Below are 22613 nucleotides of genomic sequence, written 5' to 3'. Positions count from 1 at the left end.
ACTCCCAAACAAGATATGCAATGTTAAAATAAGACTAATACATAGCTAAATCCTTTCCCTATGAGTATGGTTTAATATAGCCAGAGTCAGGGACATTGTGTTTACCACGTGTATGTGCTATTTATGCTAAGAATTTATTTTGTAAATTAGGAATCTTCTAGGTTATTTTCCATTAGGCAATATTTTACATTAGAAAATGCTAATTGTGACATTAGGTCATGTTAAGGACTGTATAATCTAGTTTTTCTAAAAATTAGACATTCATGCTTTAAGATCTGAGCAGAAGCAGTTGTATTATTTTTGTGTCCAGAAGTTCATTTAGGCTGGAATTTTGTTATTCGGATTATTTATTCACTGGAAATACAACGTACTCTTCAAATATAACATTACTGGCATTAGAGACTTGAATTTATAGTGAAACTGCAAATAAGGATATATTCTTGGGTTGTATTATTGTGATACCAAAGAATGCTGGCACATCGCCACTACAGCTTCATCAACACCTCCAATATTGGATTTAATCTGAATTTTCACTAAAGTTTATTCTGAACTTTAATTAGTATGACTTGTGTCTGTAATTATAGCATTATTTTGGATTTAATTCGCAATACCACTAAATTCGTTTTGGGTTTATTATTTTTTATATATTTAAATTTCACTTTGTATTTTAAGGAAACCAATTATTTGTTGATTGTATACAAAACTTGCTGGCTCTCACTATTTTCTATTTCTTATGTAAAGACCATAGAGTGGTAATAATTTACAATCCTTGGGACGCTACACATTGGAACTGGAAAACTAGCTTTGCTAGCTAGACATACAATTGAACAAACTGATCATTTGTGGTTCGTCACAACTGACTGGTGGTAACATTGACTGGAAAACACTATAGCTTCTTCAATATTTATGAAGCAAATTAAAGCGATCAATTCTCTACGGGATGCATACTTTAGCCCAGTCTCTTTCAGCATGTTCAATATCTGTAGGATACATTACGATACAGCCAAATCATCCACCTTTCCATGTGGATACAGGACCAGAACTACATAAAACACTTGTATGAAGAACAGATAAACCTAGTGTCAAAGTAGCAAACTTACCAAGGAAACAAAATGCGATGTACAGTTTTTCTGCTTGCCGTCGTGGCGATATCTCGAGGTATGCAAATATAAAGAGCCTTATTTAAGAATTCATCTTAATTTTCTTCTTAATCTACATTCCGATATTTCCCTTAAAAACTCTCAAAACTCCTAACATGTAGTTATTTCTGATTATTTTGCTAGTTTCTTTTAGTTAAACCTTGCCGTTTTCTGTTTTTCATATGTGTGCCAAAATAAATTCAGGTCAGTTTGTTGTGTTTAACTGTGGATGTTTTTCAATAGCCTATGAAGAAAACTTTGCTTTATGCTGAAACGTTGGCGAACTGTTTTGTTTTCCCCGTTTGTTATTGTATAATATTTGTGTGAACGGTTTCCATTCCCCTAATACTTCGAGAATCCATGGGAATCCAGCGCCTGTCAAAGTCAAGGTCGTCAGCCACCCCACCCAACACCCCCCCCCCTCTCTCTCTCTCTCCCTCTCTCTGTATATATGTATGCATATGTATGTAGCTGATTTAGCTTTAGAAATTGTCTCATTTTATCAAGTATGTCACTGTTCTCTGTCCAAGTGTTTATTTAGCGTTTGTTCAAGCTTTAAACGTTTTAGTCTAAATAAATATTGTTTCAAAATAAATTCGGAACATACGTACCAGAGCTTTGAATACTCGCCGATATATTTTTGAAGCCGCGTTGGCATGCGTTCATACTTATAAACGTCAATCACTGTTTCCATTTATTCTATAATAAACATAAAACAATAGAAAATCAGTTTGGATATATTCAAGGAAATGCTTCATAATCTTTGCATAATACCGTTTTATTTCATCACTATGCAATTAGTCATGATAAAAAGTATTGTTAAGTCGGTTACATAAGTGCACAATGTGACCGTTTATAAAGTAGTTTTCAAGGCGACGTCATATTTTTTCTAACGATACTCTCACATTCTGACACGGGGCAGGTAAAGCGATTGTCATTTTACAGCAGCTTACCGTTATTGATGTAATAATTTTGAAACCAGTTTCTCGTAATCTGAACGACAAACATATCTAACAATTTTATTCCACCTTTTTCCCTCCAGCCAAGGCAGACGTTGAAAGTTTTGAAATGGTTAGAGATCAGCCATATAATAACACTGAAGAAATTTATGTCGGTGGGAAGAACTCTCTCACATTGACGGTGACCTTAACAGCGGGCACAATGTCAGGGGTCATCATCGCCATCATACCCTCGATGGACTCAACGATATTGGCCGTTTCAAAAATAAATAGTTTCACACTAGGTCCCGCAGTGAGTATGACGGGATCACTAGATCCAGTCAACAGGTATGGTGTGGAATATATCAACAATGTAAGTCTTTCTTCTTTATATTTAATAATATAAAATTATCTTTACTCTACAAACATCACTTTTAAACATGCAAGCCTATTTGTCTCTGGATTGAGCATCAGGATAAAATATAATGTATTTTCAATGCAAAGTAGAGTTATATTTAAAGATATTTTGTAATGTTCATTCTCGTTTTCATAAGGTATAGACACTTATGTTTATGCTGAATGTATATAACTATTGTTACACGCACACGGGTATTTACTTGACCGAGCCGTTGTCAAACCCTGGCCCGATTCTCATACAACTTCAGTTGTAAATTAGAAAGCCCGACGTGTCCATTCTATACCTAAATTTTTCTCTAATTAATGCAAGACCACAGATAAACCAAACTGCCAACTATCTATCAACCGCACCTCTGCATGTTTTGCCTTCATCATGTTTCCGTACTACCAACAGTTCACGCCTTAGAAAATATATGAGTACTCCCTAACAATGGGAACTATTTTAACTCCGCCACTTTAGGCCAGTCAATGTATGCTTTCCAGGCACATTTCGCCAATATAACTGCACCATATTCGCCCACATGGCGACATAAACAGTGTCTGCCAAGTCCCTTTTTATTTATTCCCTTGTGTAATTTAGCGGTTTAATACCGTAAGTACTGTCCTTTCAGTCACGCTACCAATATATACCACTAGATCTTAATATGGACTATTTTACGACAGGGACATTCGTTCGGTTTTGGTCAGAATTCACTACTAGTGAACCATGACATCATGGAAACACACTAACACTTCACTCTATGACGTTTGCTCTTAATAATGTGCTCATTATTTCGGGCTAGGAATATTTCCATGGCGCCGAATTCCAATAATCACACAAGTAATCGCACAAATCTAAAAATTGCTTAAAACGGGGCGCTATAACCATGTGCGCATACTCTAAATTTACTACACTATGTTACATATGGATTTTACGTGTAGAAAAGGACTCTATATTATCCAATTCTTGCCTTTGCAGAATAAAGTCAAGTACCTATCTAGAGTGACCTTCAATCTTGGCAATGTGACAGTATCTGGTACAGCCACCACAGTTGTTCAGAGGCAGATCCAGGTCAACTTAGAGCTGACGATGGTGTCTGCACGCAACCTCACTAATGGAACGACGACGTACTGGGCCAGTAGCGGCATCAGCTACAAGAATATCAACAACTCTCAGTCCGTGCAAGTTTGCCAGCTGATGTACATGCTGCATAACACATCCATGGTAAGTCAGTGTTTGATTGGATTAGTACCCACATAAAACCACGTGCTACATTAAAGCTCGCAATATCTTCAAAAATGCAAAATTTGACTAGTTTTACCGAAATGTAAAATACCACAGTACTATCAAACATATCGTTAAAATGTGCGATCAGATAATGAACTTCGAATACGCTTATGCAGACTGGTTGGGGGAAGAACGGTGCAACATTTCATCAACTACAGCTTCATCACTGAAATGCAACAGAAAACCTATGTTAACCAATGCTAAACGATCTGTGCACACACGCCTAAATACTATCGCTAATAGAAGTGTTAGGAGGGATATCATTAGGCCTTCTCTTTACACGAAGAATAATAAATCATTTAATTGCAGTCATACACCTTGCATTAAAATTTGAGAAATAAATAAACAGACTAATGCAAACAAACACTAGGGTATACAAATAATGAAAGATGTAGGCAAACTAAGCAACCAGGCCTCATGTGAAGAAAGTCTATAATGAACACTAGGATCGACAGCTATAATTTCGTGCATGCAAACAAAATGAAAGTCTTTGCTAAGAATCAGTTGTACACATGTATTACTCGCATGTGTGGGTGACGCGACTGCCTTTCGACAGAGGCCAGTTCGCTGTAGAGGATATCATTTGTCATGGGTCCATCTTACATTCGGGGTATATGTTCAAACCATCGTTGGTGAAGCTCTCTTGTCAGTCTGACCATGCTGGAAATGTCTGCACGCGCTAGAACCTCTGTGTTGTAAACTTTATCCTTGCAATAGTTACCAAGGATGCTTATGAGGCAGCGTAGGTGAAAGCTGTTGACTCTCTTTTCCAGGTGCAAGTATAGTGGCCATGAATAACTGCCATATAGGAGAATGATGATAACGCAGGCGTGGTACATTTGTATTATAGTGTGTTCGGTGAGCTTGTTGTTGCGTCATATCCTCAGGCTTAGTATATACCTTGTTGAAGCAGCCTCTCCAATGCGGACGTTGATCTCTGCTTCAAGAGGGAGAGAGGTTGTCGGTGATGGTTCGTCAAAGGCATGTAAACTTGCTGACAACCTCACATTTGTAGTTTTTGATGTTGATGGAGGGTGGCTGTCAGAAAGCTTGAACTATCACTTACGTCGTTTTGACGCTGATAGTAAACCCGAAATCTTGGCAGGCTTGTGAAAACCTGTCAAGGAGTTTTTGGAGATGAGCTGTTCTGTGGCTTGTCACTGTCGCATCTTCTGCAAAGAATGTGTTCTTCATTGTTTGTTGGCCATAAAACTAGATAATCATCTGGTTGACACTGTTCACTTAGGACTCTAAGGTTAGATTTATTATTAGATACGATCTGTCAAGGATCCCTTGTCATAAAGATTGCTAAACAATAACGATCTATTTCATATTGGACTAAACTGAATATATTATTTCTGTTCTTTTCAACCACGAAATTCCACGTATAACGCCAGGAAAACCTGACCTATAGCAGTTTATAGTGATGCGGAAAAACATACGTCAGGACTTGGCAGCATTTGAAACAAAATCTCTCACTTAAACGTTTTGATCGTAGACACAGAATGTACGTGTATTTGTAATGCCATGAATGTCATCGTCATAGTTCATTTGATTCCCAAAGGACGCATGATCAATAAATTAGAATGCGATTCCTATCGACCATCAGTGGTTGTTAAGAATACAGAACTTAATTTGCCTTATCTCAGAATATGTATAATTTATGTTTTGGGAATAGTACTGGCAAATAATATATCTATCTTTACCATATATCAAGTGCATGATACAGAACCTTGTGGGTTAATTTCAGTAAAAGCTCAGCACATTTCAAGTTCTATCGTCCGCAAGCCGAGTGACTCGTTGTGACTCTGAACTGGTCCGCAAGCCGAGTGACTCGTTGTGACTCTGAACTAGCGAATACAAATCATATATCACAGTGTGCAACAATGAATCTCAGCTCTGAATGCAAACTTCGCTTTGGTAGTTAAACTTCACGTTTTTTGTTTTGTTTTCTCGGGGGGGATTTGTTTTGTTCCTTTTGGAGGCAGGTTAGATTTAGAGGGGATGACAAAACCTCATTTTCATATTATGAACATCTATACAACAGCTAATCTAGAAACATAGACCCATCATGGGCTGAGATCACATAATTTCCAGAGGGTGTAGCGGTGGGGGGGGGGGGAGGGCTCGCATTTTTTTCTAACCAGGATAATTTGTTGTTTTTTTTCTCTAGAAATTGTTTCTTGGTTTCATGATTAATATGGTGGATATAATTATTTCTTTTCATTACAAACCAGGACAGCAATCTTTTTTTCCATGTTATTGCTGCTGGACAATATTTTTAATTTATTCACTGTCCCCAGCAAATGTAACATTATGTCCCCCAATCCAATGCCCGTGTCTATCCAACAGAATCAAATTTTGTTTCGCAAGAGTGCGCTGTCTATAACTTTTAGACAATGCTAATTTGGAACTTTGACAAATAACACTAAACTTATATATATTTGCGTACTGCGTGTGTCTGTTTGCGATCATACGTGATTGATTCTTTGATAGCTTATTGACAAATTGTTGGTACGTTTCTAAGAGCTACATTCACGTAGTGTATTAAATTGAACGACAATGTGATGTGGTTATAGTAGTTAAATATTCCGATTCATGCACGGTGACGCGGTCAAATAAAGCTAACGGAAGTTGAAATTGGTACAAGTGTTTGATTAGTTTTTCCTTTTTGCTGGATTAATTAAGAAAACGGTCAATATCTCTGCATATGAGGATTACTTAGTCTCATAACGAAAAAGTAACGATAGCTCAGAAACCCTCGATATATATATATATATATATATATATATATATATATATATATATATATATATATATATATATATATATATATATATATATATATATTTATATATATATATTGTATTCAATTCAACAGTTTTTTCAAGAAAGTGAATGAAGTAGTATAGCTATATTGAGATCAATTCAACTGTTTCCACAGAGGTGATCAAGATTTTTGTCAAAAAGTTCAAAATAAAAGCAACGATTGTGGTATTTTTCCAAATGTAACTTTGTGTTCAAGTTAGGAAGGGATTAAAGTGTGGTCAACGTTGGTTGGGTTACTAAATATAGATTCATTCAAGATAATAAAAATGTTGATTCCTACAAACATTAATATATATATATATATATATATATATATAGAGAGAGAGAGAGAGAGAGAGAGAGAGAGAGAGAGAGAGAGTCACAGTGCAGTATCACAATGGCATTAACGTACGTGTAACATGTCACTCTGTGCAGTATCATTCTGACATTAAAGTGCCTATTTATGTCACTCTGTAGTATCACACTGGCATTCAAGTACATCTTTTATGTCACTGTGCAGTATCACAATGGTATTAAAATAGATGTTACATGTAACCCTGTGCGGTATCATTATGGTATTAAAGTGCCTATTTCGTGCCACTCTGTGTAGTATCACACTGGCATTAAAGTACATATTTCATATCACTGCGAAGTATCACAAGGGCGTTAAAATATGTTACATGTCACTCTGTGCAGTATCATTAAGGCATTAAAGTGCCTATTTCATGTCACTCTGTGTAGTATCGCACTGGCATTAAGGTACATATTTCATATCACTGTGCAGTATCATTAAGGCATTAAAGTGCGTATTTCATGTCACTCTGTGTAGTATCGCACTGGCATTAAGGTACATATTTTATATCACTATGCAGTATCACAATAGCATGAAAACATGTGTTACATATCACTGTGCAGCATCATTATGCTATTAAAGTGTCTATTTCATGTCACAGTGTAGTATCACACTGGCATTAAAGTACCTATTTCATGTCGCTCTGTGTAGTATCATACTGACATTAAAGTGCCTATTTCATGTCACTCTGTGTAGTATCACACTGGCATTAAAGTATCTATTTCATGTCACAGTGCAGTATCACAATGACATTAAAGTACATATTGTATGTAGCTCAGTAAGCAAATGTCCGTTCAGCTAAATTTACCTCACAAATTGAAGATCTAATCAACTTTATTAGACCGAAATGCAACTATTCATCACAAGCGATTATAAAATTGGTGGAAAATAAAGTGAGAATCATGACAAAACATGGTGACTTAGGCTCTGAAGCAAATGTTTATGATCAACCATTGGAATGGCAAAAATATATCCGTTGTACATGAGTGTTTTGTCGACTCTTTGATCCGGACAAACAACAATCTATCGAGCGCAAAATAATCTATGGAGCGTAAAATAAACTTTGAATATATTTATGCCGTTTTAAATGATTGAAAAATGATAGCAATTTAGGCACCAAAGTTACTATCCGTAAGTCCAGTTACTTCAAGAAACAACAGTCAAATGTAGAAATACCTAAAACACGACAAAAATAAATTAAAACACGATGAATTGAAACTATGACAACAAATAATGGGCTACCTTCATCAAACTCTTTTCAATCATTTTATAAACTTTCTGGCTCTGAATAGGTGAAGTTGAGGCATGAGGAGTATGTGAAGCATAAAAGCATTACCTCCTTCTAAACATGCGAGCAAGAGAGTATCTATTCACAACATCGTTGCATCGCTGTATCAATTGTAGGTAATTATTACTCCCTTTTCTTTAAACAGCAATTTTCCCTCACCTGTAAAATTTATTAATAGAGTTGTTTCCTTGAAACTTGGTACAAATGCATAAGATGTCTAACTGGTTTCGTTTCCCTTTGAAAACTTTAAACTGTTCTTGTAATAGTCTCTTGCTTGGGTCTTTTTCTTTCCTGACGTCTTTCCATCTCTTCGGTCTTTTCTCATCCGTTTCATCAAGTTTCATAAGGTTCACCTTTAACTTGGCAGCATTTACATATCTTCTAAATATTATTCCTTTTTCTGTAGTAAATAATTGATTTTCTTCGTGTTTAATTTATTTATTATTTCTTCAGGAAAGGTTGTGCTTTTCGAATGTTGCTAATCAATTAATTTATTTCAGTGTACATGTGTGTAATAAATAATTTATTTTTAGCCGTGGATTTGTATTTCTGAACTCTTGCATTCTATGTTCTCTGGTCGCATTTTTATAATAGCAAGTAAACATCAGATATACCAACAAACCTCACACATGACCCAAACTGTAAACTTTGCGTCAGACATTCAAATTTAGAGCACGTGTTGTCATCTTACAATTAAGCTCTGACAGATGGTCGTCCACATGCTTGCTGAGATTGCTTCCAGTGTAGATGTAGTCAGGAGACAGATATATCAAGTGAGAAGCGTTTTCAGCTTCATCAGCTTCAAGGGAAGCGGCGAGACAAAAAGGCAAAGATCGAAGCAAGAGGCGTCTTTACAACAGCACAGGATTGTGAAATGCAGACAGATGTAAACGGACAGCAAACGTTCTCAGAGAACATCCGTAATACCAATGTCAGACCTGATATTGTACTGTGCTTAGGAGGTGCTAAACAAATAGTATTATTGGAAATGATAGTGCCAGTGGATACTAGAATAAAGGAGGCCTGTGAGATCATATTGACCAAGTATCAGCCACTCATCCATGAGTGCCAGTATAATGGATGGAGGTCCAGGAATCCAGGATGGAGGTCCAGAAATCTACCGCTGAAAATGGATGCCGTGACTTTGTAGCGCATACCTTTTGGCGTGATTTGGGAGACAGCGGGATTGTAGAACCTAGCCGCAGGAAGTTAGTCACCAAAATTGGCAAACACTTAGAATTGGCGGAAGAGAGAAGAGCAATGGGAAAGGTAATTGATTCCGATCTGAGACCGATCTACTCAGTCAACGCTCCACATGAGAGATTTGTGGTTCAGTGCCGAAATGCTCACCCCTATTACAGGGTGAAACTGGTTGCACTGTAGAACCGTATTTATATATTGGCACAAACTTTATGTTATTCGTTTGACTTTGCTTCAAACGTGTAATCATTTCACGAAGTATTCATTCATTAGGTATGCTATTAAACTTTTCTTGACACTAGTAACCAATGGAATCAATGCATAAGGTGATATTTTAACATGTCTGACATTGAACTGTAACGTTAATCCATGCTGGAAGAGTTAATGCATTATATTTAGCATTACACTGTTCTTTAGACTTAGCTCCGTATCTGGAATCCATGACTGAAGTGATATTACGTGAAGAAAAACAGTAACCTGTTCTTTGGAGAGTAGATGTTTTAAAATGTGGAATCCATTCCTGCAACGATAATCACGTTGAAGCTATTATTTATTTTAATTAATCCCTATATGATAAATTGTTGTACGCGGTGATACTAATTAGGCATACCCTTAGACTGATCCTAAATAAGGCCAGTCTTAATGATGGAGGAAGAACCCTGGAAAACCCCTGAAAGAACCACTGACCCACGAGAAGCTACTGGCAACCTTTCTCACAGACCCACATTGGCTGAATCCGAGACTCGAACCCACGCAGACAGAGGTGATATGGCAGTGATCCGTAACGGAGAGCGCTTTAGACCACTCGGCCACTCGGGGCCCCAGTACCGTTTTGTAGACCTTGTTCCGTTTATGGATATTATAAAAGTACAGCTAAGAGTCATCGTAAAATATATACCCTGGTAACAGTTTTCCGAAAATTAACGTAATATTTACATTTGAACGGTTTTTTAAAAATATCGTATGAATTCATTTATACTGGAGTTTTACTTGTACATGATAGATGTGACAACCTATGCCTGAAGTGAAGACCATCCACCCAGCTAGATTAAGAGACACGCATCATGGCAAGTAACAACACAGCTTAAATATACAACATAACGTCTTCCTACAACCATTACTTGATTTATTCTTGTAGTGTTCTGTCCTGTACTGTATGTTTTCTATCATCTTTTTGTTTCCAAAGATACAAATTTCTTTAGCAAAGTATGTTGCCTGTATCAAGCTATGGACTATGTACAGCTTCACGCTGATCTGAACATTAACTTTGCAAGAAAAATAAAGTCTGCTATGAAGCTTGAGACAAGTAAGGAAATTCATACATCATGCGATTTGAATGTTTGCCACACTAATCGTTTGCCTACATCCAAAAAAGGTATGCAGCTACATTATCCATGAAGCCATCAGCAAATGTAACAATTTTACCCAATAAAAAACCCTCGAGTCTGACAATACGCAAAAGTGAATATTTGTGGTTAAAAGTATGCATTCCAATCCCAAACCGCAAGGTGAAAGTATGCATTTCAATCATCATCATCATCATCATCATCATCATCATGTCTCCTGACCTAGTGTGGTCGTTGAGGCACTGTGCTGCTGAACATCTGACCAGTTCCCTCCACTTGTCTCGATCAGGTGCCAATGCCTGTGTCTCCGCAAAACTTTTCCTGGTCCATTCTGTGATGTTGTCAGTCCACTTTTTTCTCTGTCTACCTCTCCTTCTGCCACCCTGGACGCTGCCCTGTAGGCCTGTTGTGGATAGACTGTTGGCATGGCCATACCATTTGATCTTTCTCTTTTTGACGGTAGTGAGGAGCTCCTCATATTGGCCTACTTTGCGCCTGATTCCTGATGGTGTTACGCACTTCTTCATCTGTGATGTGGTCCATGTAAGAGATGCCAAGGATGGTTCTGTAGCATCTCATTTCAAGTGACTGGATTCTTCGTTGTAATTCTGCTGTCAGGGTTCAAGCCTCACATGAGTACAAAAAGACTGAGATGACTAGAGCTCGCAATAGTCTGAGTTTAGATTTCAGACAGATGTTCTTGTCTCTCCAGATTGATCTTAGCTTTGACATAGCTGCCATTGTTTTTGCTGCTCTTGACAAAATTTCTGCTCTTGATCCCTCTTCGGTGATTATGGAACCAAGATCTTTGAACTGGCTCAATGTTTCCAGCTCATGGCCTCTGACTTTAATCTTGGCTGAGATTTGTTTGCCACTATTTGTCATCAGCTTTGTCTTCTCAGCGTTTATCTCCGTGTCAAATCTGGAAGATGTTTCATCCATGTTCTTCACTAAGGTGGCACGCTCGTTTCACTGCCTGCCAGCCGATCAATGTCGTCTGCAAAGTGGAAGTTGGTGATGTTACGCCCTCCAATGCTAACTGTCCCACAGTGGTTTTCCAGGGCTTTGCTCATGATGCGCTCTAAGTAGATGTTGAAAAGCGTGGGTGACAGGAGACAGCCTTGACGCACTCCCACTGTTGTCTGGAACCAGTCCCCCACATAACCTTGGGCGATTACTGCACTGGTAGCCTTGGTGTACAGCTGCTTGATGGTATTGGTTAACTTTTGACCCACGTTATACTTCTTCACTGTGGCCCACAATGCCTCATACCACACTCTGTCAAAGGCCTTTTTGAAATCTATGAACACATGATAGATGTCTTGTTGGTGTTGAGAGTACTTTTCACACGAACCCTGAGATTGAATATTTGTTCTGTTGTGCTTCTTCCACTCCGGAACCCAGCCTGTTCTTCAGCGATTATTTCTTCTGCTTGTGGTTTCAGTCTGTTCAAGATGATCTTCAGCATTACCTTACTAGCATGGCTGATCAAACTGATAGTTCTGTAATTTTGGCACAGCTGGAGATTGCCTTTTTGGGGGAGTGTCATAATCAGTGACTGGGTCCATTGTGTTGGCCATTCACCTTTCTGCCAGATCTTGTTGCACATTTTTGTTAGTAGCTCTTTCACTGATCAACCCTTCATTCTTGATAAGTTCAGCGGGAGGTTGTCTACTCCAGCTGCCTTCCCATTCTTCAGTGCTCGTATTGCTGACTCCACCTCTACTTTAAGAATGGGGAAGTCATTTGAGGAGTTTGGAACTTAAGCACCTCTGGGTCTCCTGTGGACTGATGTTTGTAGAATTCTTTGCAATACTCACTCCATCTTTCTGCAATGTCACTCGCTTCTGTGAGGCATTTTCCATTTTTGTCTTGAATGGTACTGACTCTTGGTTGTTTCTGTCTTTTGAGGTCTTTCACAATTTGGAATGCCTTTTTGCTGTTATTCTTTATCAGACTGCTCTCTATTTCTGTGCACTTTTGTCCAATCCAATATTCTTTTGTTTTCTTCAAGTTTTTTTTCTGATATTCTTGTTTATTTCTCGGTATTCCATTGCCCCTGTTATGTCTCTGGTTCTTTTGAGTTCTCTTCGGGCATCACACAACTTCAGAATCTCTTCTGTTACCCAGGGTTTTTCTTCGGGCGATGGAGGCCAAGGCCAATGATGTCCTTGGCAGCTGCTCTCATGACTGTTGAAGGTGTCTGTCATCCGTTTGCCATCACCATCCATCACAAGGAGTGGAGCAAATTTTCATCCAATTGTGGCTTGGAATGACTCGCAGATGTTAGGGTCCTTCAGATGTTCAAGGTTGAATCTGAGCCTGATGTTCTTTGGCTTGTTGATTTTCTTGAGCCTCACTCGGAAGTTTATAATCACGAGGTCGTGATCACTCCCAACATCAGCACCTGGGAACGTCCTTGTTTTTGCTCTATTGATGCCAGATCGGTAACGATTTTGAACCAGTATGTAGTCGATCAGGTTGTGATGGGTTTCATTTGGTGCGTGCCTTGTCCAGCATCGTGAAGCTTTATGTTGTCCCAGGATGTTGGCTAGTACCAAGTTGTTGAACCTTGCGAACTCGAGCAGCTGTCTCCCTCTTTCATTGGTAAGCTCATTGCAAGAAGGTCCACGATGATCTTCCCAGTCTTTTAGAGCATCTTTGCCAACTTTGACACTCCAGTCTCCTTGGATGACGAGGATGTCTTTTTTACTGACCATGTTTAGAATATCCTGTAGTTTGTTGTAAAACTCCTCTATTTCTTCATCATCATGATCGGTAGTTGGAGCATAGACTTGGATAATTGTGATATTAAAGGGAGATGGTTTCAGACGAATGGAGATGATTCTGCTAGATATGGGGCAGCATTCAAGCACAGATCCCTTGATGGCTTTGTTACAAGGAAGCCTACTCCATTTATGGACTTGTCACACTCTCGAATATAGTATAATATATGCCCATCTTTAGTTTGGTGTTCTCTTAGAGCTTTCCATCTAACTTCACAGAGTCCCAGAATGTGCCATGTGTAGTTTTCCAGCTCGTGTCAACTCTTGGAGTCTTCCAATTTTCGCCAGAATTCTAATGTTCTAGGTGGCGATAGCAAACTGCAAGGTAAAAGTATGCATTCCAATACCAAACCGCAAGGTAAAAGTATGCATTCCGATACCAAACCGCAAGGTGACACACTGACTCTTAATATGCAGCAGAAGAAAAAGTGAAAACGAATGAGGGGAAACATAATTTAAGATATTCGAGAAAATACACTGCTATCAAATCAAACACACTGAAATTGGAAGCATACTAAACATATTATGTAGCCTGCACCCGACACTTTAAAACGACATCTGCTTTTGGTCACAGAGGGAAATAATTGTATACTAGGTCAATTGTATTATGCCTTAAGCACACAAAAAACAGGAGAGGGTTCAGTTTTACAGCCTGGTTGTAATATAGAACTTCAAAATTATATAAAATTATATAACGAATACGTAACGCAATTATATGTTAGGTCAAGAGAGAGGGGCGGGGGGAAGGGCGACGTTTTATTCAAGCAAACTTAACCCTGCTCGGACTGATACTTTCTCACTGAAATACAAAGACATGCAATGCCTGATCTAAACTCATTTTGGTAACTAAAAATCTAATAAACCTAAGTTTCAAGAATCTAATAAACTTATGTTCCAAGAATCTAATAAACTTATGTTCCAAACTAAATTGCAGAACAAAAATCATTTCTAAAGAGCATTCGAGAAATTCAAGTTATCAATTTCTACAGAAATTACAAATTAATATACGTGGCTAGGGCCTGCAATGTCCACATGATCTAGGGTCTGCAATGTCCACATGATCTAGGGTCTACACTGTCCACATGATCTAGAACATCCTTGCGAATTTACAACATAACTATAATACAAAATGAAGTGTTTCAAAAAAGTACTAAATGTGATGTGATCTAGTGTTGAAATACAAATCTTCATTTTGTTTGTTGAATGTTCCAACACGCGCTTCTGCACATTTCAACTACAACACTGAACACTGTAAGTAAATGAAGTTTACAAAGTAAATATACATTAAATATGCAAAATTTGTATCGTAGTGAAATTCCTTTGCAAAATTTGTATGCGTTAAATAAGCACTCTTTGAGAAAAAGTTGTAATTTTAAATAAGAACAAGAACAGATTTTATGCCGGTTTTGATAGTTGCTACATTCTAAATTTATATAGTATTGAGAAAGAACAGAGGATGGATCATATGTTTGAAACCTCTTAAGACTCTATGGCATTAAACCAAGTAACAGAAAGAAGCCAAATCAACAAGTTTTGTAAATCCTAACAAAGAATTTAACTCTTTAACTTATGTAATTAAATTTTAAGAAGAACTTAAAATATTATGAATTAAATGCAAAGTAATCCTAAAGGTTATATACGAAGTCCAAAAGAATAGAGTGTTCCTGGTAAACTCCAGGTTCCGAATGTGCCGATATACCAATATCCTTGAATGTGCTGAAGTGGCAACAGTGTTGGTGTATTTAATGATATTGCCTAGAATGTGTTTGAATGAATTCACAATCATTCCAGAATATAACATTTTATTCCAAAGTCAAAAAACACTTTAGAATTCCATTGAATAATCCTAACAAATGATTCATTTCAAACGATATCAAAACATATTATTTATTACACCTGCAGACTAATATTAAGACAAGAAAAACACTAGGACCTAGGAATAAATTAATCATCTCTCTCTCTCTCATATATATATATATATATATATATATATATATATATATATATATATATATATATATATATATATATATATATATATATATATATATGTATATATATATATATATATATATATATATATATATATATATATATATATATATAAGAATGTAGTCTTGAATGCACGTGTCTTTTAAGTCAGAAATTCTCTCTCTCTCTCTCTCTCTCTCTCTCTCTCTCTCTTGTGTAAGACAACATAACTACCAATTTAAATGATGAATATTTCTGTTTGCTCTTATGTGAGTCCGTCCAAGGCTCCACGGCAGCTGCTGCACTGGCGTTATCCACTCTAGAGCTCGGAAAGCAGACAAAAGTTAACGTTACTTTAAGTATTCCGAATCCGGCATTCAACCTGACTCTACAGACCTATACTGATGCAACATATGGAGAGGTCATCCCGACTCAGCTAGATGTCGCCGACGCCGGTGAGGCTTTCAACCGTTTTCTCCAATTTAGTGGTCTGAAAACAAATGGTTACACCTCCTGCAATCCGAATACAACTCTGCTGTTGGAAATCCCCGACCTAGTGAACAAAGGTATAGACACACTGGCAACATCCACACTGTACCCACTTCGATATTTATTGATATTTATTTTGCCTCTCTTGATCGAAGTTTTATTTAGGAGGCCATGAAGGGTCTTTGAGATTGTTTTTTTTTGGGGGGGGGGATGGGGGTTGTTCTTGTTTGTACGTGACAAATACCATTTGTGCTTCACACGATAAATCAAGATAAGTAAGGAAACTGAGAAGTGTAATATAGCTATATAGTTAAGACTTTAATGTTATTTGTTCTGAGTTTATCGTGTTCTAATCTGTCAGTTGCAGAATCACACAGCAAATAACACCCGAAGGGCGTTATGTAAGCTGTCTGAGTCGGCAACTGACAGTTTATACTATGATAAACTCATGAGGAAAAAAAAAATTAAACCCTTATAATTGCAATAGTTTATCATTTTATTTCTTTATTTCTTTTCATTTTGTTTTTAAAGATATTTCATATTAGCTTTAGAGCTTTATTTAGACATATGAATTCTTGTTGAGGACGTCTGATACGTAGTTATTTATAGAGATGGGGATTCTCGCTGGAGATTCTCGATCTGTAGCGTAATTGCTACGTCAGCATCAATCAAATTCTACCAATAGTAGGTGACATATGGTATTCAGCATTCCAGAACATGTTCTTAACATTGTGTCTAAATTGACACATGTGATCTATGTAGAAGTTTAATGTTCAAAGCAAAGAATGTGTTGTTTTGTTTGACAAACGAATGACTCTTGGATTTGATGCTTTCACGAGGTCATTGTGACTTGGTCGAATCTGTACTTTCCAGACATGTGAGTAACCAAGTTTCCTTTCTTTAAATCTGTTTTCGTGTTCATTAAAAGTTTAGGCTTCCTACATGGGCAACTTACAAATGAAACCAAGACTATCGATAAATGATTGTAGTGATGGGGGGGGGTCCAATATTCAAAAAGTGCAAAACATCGATCATGACATTTACGAGACGGGACTAAATGATATATCTTCCACCCACCCTCACATCGTAACTATCAGAGTCGACGTCTCACATTGTACGATTGTGAGTCTTATTGTTATAATGTTAGTCTTTGAGCAACGCTTTCTCAATCGCTATATTCATTTACTTGTAGTTTTAAATTCATTTGTGACGAGCCGCAGTGAAATTGCTCTAACCACAATGTTCTTCTTTTCAGATTTTGAGTTTTTCAGCTTTGATTTTTTTTCAGCTTTGATTTTTTTTCTTCTCAATTCAGTTCAAAGGAAGAATTATTTATATTAAGAAACACTGCAAAGACGCGCTATTTCATCTTGTCAAATCAATTCATTCAATTTTCTAAATAAACTATAAAGCCACCGATTTTATTTCGTTGTAAAAGCAGCAGTGTGTATGCCTTGCAGTAAAGTGTTTACCGGCAAAAATTCGATGTCAGGTATCTTCCCAAAAATTGAAACATAAGCTGGTACAGCGTCTGTCGGTCCCTGACGTTGAAACGTTGACGTCAGTACGTTTTGCTGATTATGAGCGAAATCTTATAGCGTACTATGACCAGTAGTCAAGCGAAAGTATACAATATCTTAACGATTTCATACAAAGTCTATTTAAAAAAATCTATGCCGCTCATGAGGAATGACAAGATACATGTGATGAATATCAACAAAGTATTGAGACTATGAATAATCATATAAAAGGTGTAAGGAAACATATAAAAAAAGTGAACAGGAGAACTAAGAAAAAGTCATCAAGGATTAAAATGGTTTGGCCGGGGTCATGGTACGTAAATTGCTATGCATTGAAACCATAAAAATGAATAATTATGGCCGCAAAGATAAACATATCGCGCATATACTACTTCAAATTCTTGGCCAATAATCAGACACCAAACATCTTGCAGAACAGCGCCACTCCGTTATGATATCCTTAATCCGCTAGTTGTGAAATATCTGAAAATCAACTCCAATTGGATATCTTTTACCGAACACTAATGATCACAGTGATCATATACCTGCCTGGTTGAGCAAAAGGAAAACTATATCGCTGAGAATTTCCTGATCACGAGAATGTCATGTTACATCAATGACCGGTAAATGTAATCTTCTGTGTTGTCAAGTTGATTATTAATATCGGAGATTTTGATCTTAATTGTGCAAAGTTCGGATCGTAGCATCGTTGTTATGTCATAGATTTCACCGAGTTGAGTACTTATGTATGTAGTGCTGCGTCAGTGACTGGTGGATTTCCAAAAAATTATTGAGCGTAATCGTCGGACGCTGTCTCACAAAAAAGCGCAATTTCCCATGACGAGTTCACCAGTCAATATATCACTGGATTTTTTCACTTTAGTGTATGTGTACCTTTTAGTATCCGTGTCATCGTCCTTGGCTGGATCACCTAAGTTCGTCTCTGGTGGCATAATCTGACAGATCAATATCCCAGCTAACAGGTCCCGGTTTTCGTCTTCGTCATCTCCCGGAAATATCAGAATTATTATCATACAAAAGCGAGTTCAAAGGTGTAATTGTGAACGGCGATGAAGAGTTTACCAATAAACAACGTCGCGTCTAACACCGCAATAACTTTCCTCCGCACATTAGTGGCTCATTTATCATTTGCATGAGTAACGTTGAATACCAAACTGAGACAGCTCGACACTCTTTTGGCTGTGGTAGCCCGTATGAATCCACGTATCCGACGCTGCTTTAGTTAATCGCGTGTGCTACCCAATGTGTTCTGGACCATCCTGGCAACTGAGATTAATTATACCTCGTTGAATTGTATGTGGCCTATCAGTCTAAGGCCCACTCCCTGGACGGACACTGTCAAACTGAAACCGTGTCGCGTCTTTCTGTTTTTTTACGACATTGATTTTTCCACCAGATATGTTTGTGCTAATTTGCTACTACCATATCCAATGGCGCATAATTCAGCTGCTTTAGCTACAGTTAGTGCCACTGCTGTAAACAGCACTTGTATTGCTGAAAGACATAGAAACGTTCCACCAGTATTCACGATACCAGCAATCGGAGCTGAAGATAGATCAAATTTAACTCCGGTCTTCTTAGCTCAGTCGTCACTGGCGGGTTTTATTTGTCTGTCTGCGAACGCAACTTTATTTGGACCACGGCTCAACTATACGTGCTTGAGCAACACCGTTGTCTGAGATATTTTGACAACGCAGACTTAGTTGTTTAATCTGACCCGATGTTAGCGTCGCGTTGATGTGTATTCAATGACATTTTTTGAAACACGGAGAAATCAATTAGTGGTCATGCACGGCCAACCGGGAATCAACTACATGTTTTGAATGATGCACTCGTCAACCAACACCCTCAAGTATCCTCGTGGTGTCCGACAGTACCACCACGATGGCTCTATCCATCAGCTTCATCCGGCAGCACACCAATGCGAGATCGACAATACATATCAAGAAACGACTATGTAAATTTAGATGTTCCAGCGAAAAGTAATATGTTTTATACAACGTCAAAAACTCTTGTTGTGATATTTGTAATCCGGTGTCGATATCAATCAATGATACAATCGTGCATCGTGGTTTCAAACAAAATCAAGTAACATTTCTTCAGATGATTCTTTATGTCCGTTTATTCTCAGCGTTACTTCGCTGATCCTGAGCGAGTGCAACACTCTGGGTTCCCTGTCTGTGAGTTTAACCGTATTATATCTTGAAATGCCAAAAACACTTGCCTGTACGCAGATACTCCATGCTGAATCTAGATCTGCTACGTAAATAATCCAGTTGTAGTTCTTCTGACCTCGTCGGTTGTCATTAACCGCCACCATATCATTTTTGCAACCGATCGACATAAGTCATGTACCCTCTGTTTTTCAGTGGTCGTGGGCATCGGCAGTGACATTTTTGTGTACTCCACTCGACTATGAAGTATCTCCGTTGCATTTTTGACAGCGCCTGTCATATGCCAACTTGCTTTGTCATCGGTGACACGTCGAACAAATTCAACTGGGTGTGTGGCTCCAAATATGACTTTGCGAACCCCCATTGTACTGCCCAAATATATGTGTCAAGTGTATCACACATGAAAACATACCATCGGCGTTAACTTGACCTCGACGTACTGCAAATGCAAAGTTAAGTGTTGCATTACCACCAAGTACGACCGGCTAGACGGCAGCGTCAGCGTTATTATCGACGGTTCTGGGTCTTCGAATATTGTACAGTCATCGGCGTTGTTTGGTCGTGTCTCTGACGAAAATCATAGAGGGGTGGACAGATTGCAAATAATCATCAGAAAGCTGTGAAAGACCAATGATCGTCGTCGCAACATCAAAGTTGTTGTTACATAGATGGGTTTTACGTCGATTAAATATCGGGCATCATGGAATAACGCCACGATACTACTGTTACAAAACCACCACTTTCGACCGCCGTATATGAATTGTCGTCGAATTTTACTAGTATGCCTTCGACTTCGATCAATACCTCGGCGTGCAGAAAATAACTGCACGTTCCTCAAACTTGTAGGTCTATGCATCCACGTTTATTAGAGACGCGAGCATTATAACAAGAGTACTGATGGTCTAGCACCAATTCGTCTTTAAGTACCGGTGCGTCCATGTCAAATGCGGGATCAGATACCCGACTATTCTTTATACTGATTCATGTTGTTAAGCCGCTGCCCGCTATTGGATGTGATGCAGTTTTTGTTCGTCTAGCAATACTTGTTGGCCCATGGTCCGTGGAGAGCTGCCAGTTCTTGTAATCGTTGATCTACAGCTGCATTCATGATTTTACCAAGATTAGTGGGCACGGCTTTGGTGCTTGGTAATACTGCTTGCGACATGTGGAGTCGGGATATTAATCGTAAAAGTCTATCCCTGATTGAAGAAACGTTTTGCCGGTAAGGCTATTTGTTCCAAAGGCAATGTTCGCAACTTTGTCTCGAACGACGTCGATGGCTTTCATAGCTAATTGTTTCGCGACCGGGATTGCTTTAGGAACCGCCAGACGTAAAAAAATAAATTGAACAGCGTCGCCAAGTCCATCTCCGTAAACATCTCGATAAACAGGTAGTTGAGAATTTATCATTCTGACAGCGACGGGTCCAGCCAGTTGATTGTGTATGATCATGGTTGAATTATGTTATTTCGTGCGATTTTATCGCGATTCGCTGGCGAATTAGTGGTGTGTAATCACTCCACGCTGTTTAATCGCTGTCAAAGTCATCGACAAGTTCACCGATAAAGTGGTCGATACATAGTTGGTCTATTATTTTCTGGTATATAAAAATTTGCAGATCGCTGCTGATTTGTTTACGTGGTGACCTTGGTGATATTGCTTGTCCGTTTAATGAATGGTTTCAACAATTCTACAGCGACCACAAGGTCTTCTTGTGTCTGATGTCGTTGGTGCAATTGTTGCTTAACCACGTCTCTGATGCGTGTGAAAATAAAGAATTGCAGGCATGCAATATTTGGCATGTGGTCGTTGTGGTACACGTAAATACACGTTTATTTCACAATTGGACCGTGAATGGTCGGGTGGTGATATTTCAGCAGCTCTTGGTCGGCAGCCAGAACTCCATGGGCGAAGTATCCTGGTGCGAAACACCTTCTATGAACCAGACTTGATATCATACTTGACTCAGAAAACATACCAAATTCCGGTGAAGTACCACTTAACGACATTGATCGCGCATGCTACATTGTAGATGTTGCATATAAAAGCAACGACATATCGATGATGTCAAACTGACATGCTCTTGGGTCGACCTATAATACAAATTTCGAAGAGTCGATGGCAAACATTCTTTATAGATTCCATAATGAAAGGTAAATGCCTGGTGGGAGGGCAATAAATCGCTCGATTTATTAAATCCCTGGTGTGTATTTGTAAGGTTCATAAACGATCAACAAATTCATTGGAGATGGTTTGATGTTAAATCGCCAAACTATGTTCACCATGCAAATATTCGCAATTGACAAGGTAGATCAGACACATTCAAATACTAATTTACGGTCGTCCTCGTTGCAAACAGATACAAATACGCAGAACTGCTATAAACTAAAACAGCTAGTGAAGTCGCTGCCGCATTCACCGATTTGGTAATGTGCCGTCTGGCGCCAACTTTTGCAGGTTGATCCTGGTATAGAATTTCCTGGAGTGGTATCGTCGCTGATGCAGCAACATAATTTAAATTCCGATTTTGGACACGCTACAATACATCGTGATTAGCAATTGTTGACCGATTTAATAGCGCATTGGCGTAGCGATTGTTTGGACATCAATATGATCAGGAATTTTTCGATGCAATCAGCATTAAACAACGAAGTCACACGTGTAATTTCAATGAAACCCAACGACGAAAAAAAAAAAAGAAACACGTGCAGGTTCAACAACGCTACATCTCAAAAGAATCAGTGTTGTGCAGCAACGTCAAGGTCAGGTATTTATATGAACCTAGTGAACTGGAAGACGATAAAAAAGAGCAACCGGTAATGTCAGGAGTATCATAACGCGCAAGAGTTCTAGCGTGGTTAGATCCACAGGTGAACCTGCAATTTACGGAATAGATT

At 38.3% G+C, this 22613-nt stretch overlaps 1 protein-coding gene across 1 annotated transcript in view; it reads left to right on the top strand.

Moving 5' to 3' along the window:
- The first annotated feature begins 1024 nt into the window (after positions 1–1024).
- The window catches only part of LOC149788609 (uncharacterized), a 96006-nt gene continuing 74417 nt past the window's right edge, over positions 1025–22613 (top strand). The window contains exons 1-4 of the mRNA XM_089974680.1: positions 1025–1158; positions 2182–2450; positions 3453–3698; positions 15787–16078. Coding sequence (XP_089830806.1) covers positions 1113–1158; positions 2182–2450; positions 3453–3698; positions 15787–16078 — 853 coding nt within the window. The 5' untranslated portion in view covers positions 1025–1112. The remainder of the gene's footprint in view (positions 1159–2181; positions 2451–3452; positions 3699–15786; positions 16079–22613) is intronic.

This window comes from Sinohyriopsis cumingii, chromosome 11 (assembly GCF_028554795.1).
Source record: "Sinohyriopsis cumingii isolate HCF-2022 chromosome 11, ASM2855479v2, whole genome shotgun sequence".
NCBI classification, from domain to species: Eukaryota; Metazoa; Mollusca; class Bivalvia; order Unionida; family Unionidae; genus Sinohyriopsis; species Sinohyriopsis cumingii.
This window is presented reverse-complemented; position numbering and strand designations above follow the sequence as displayed.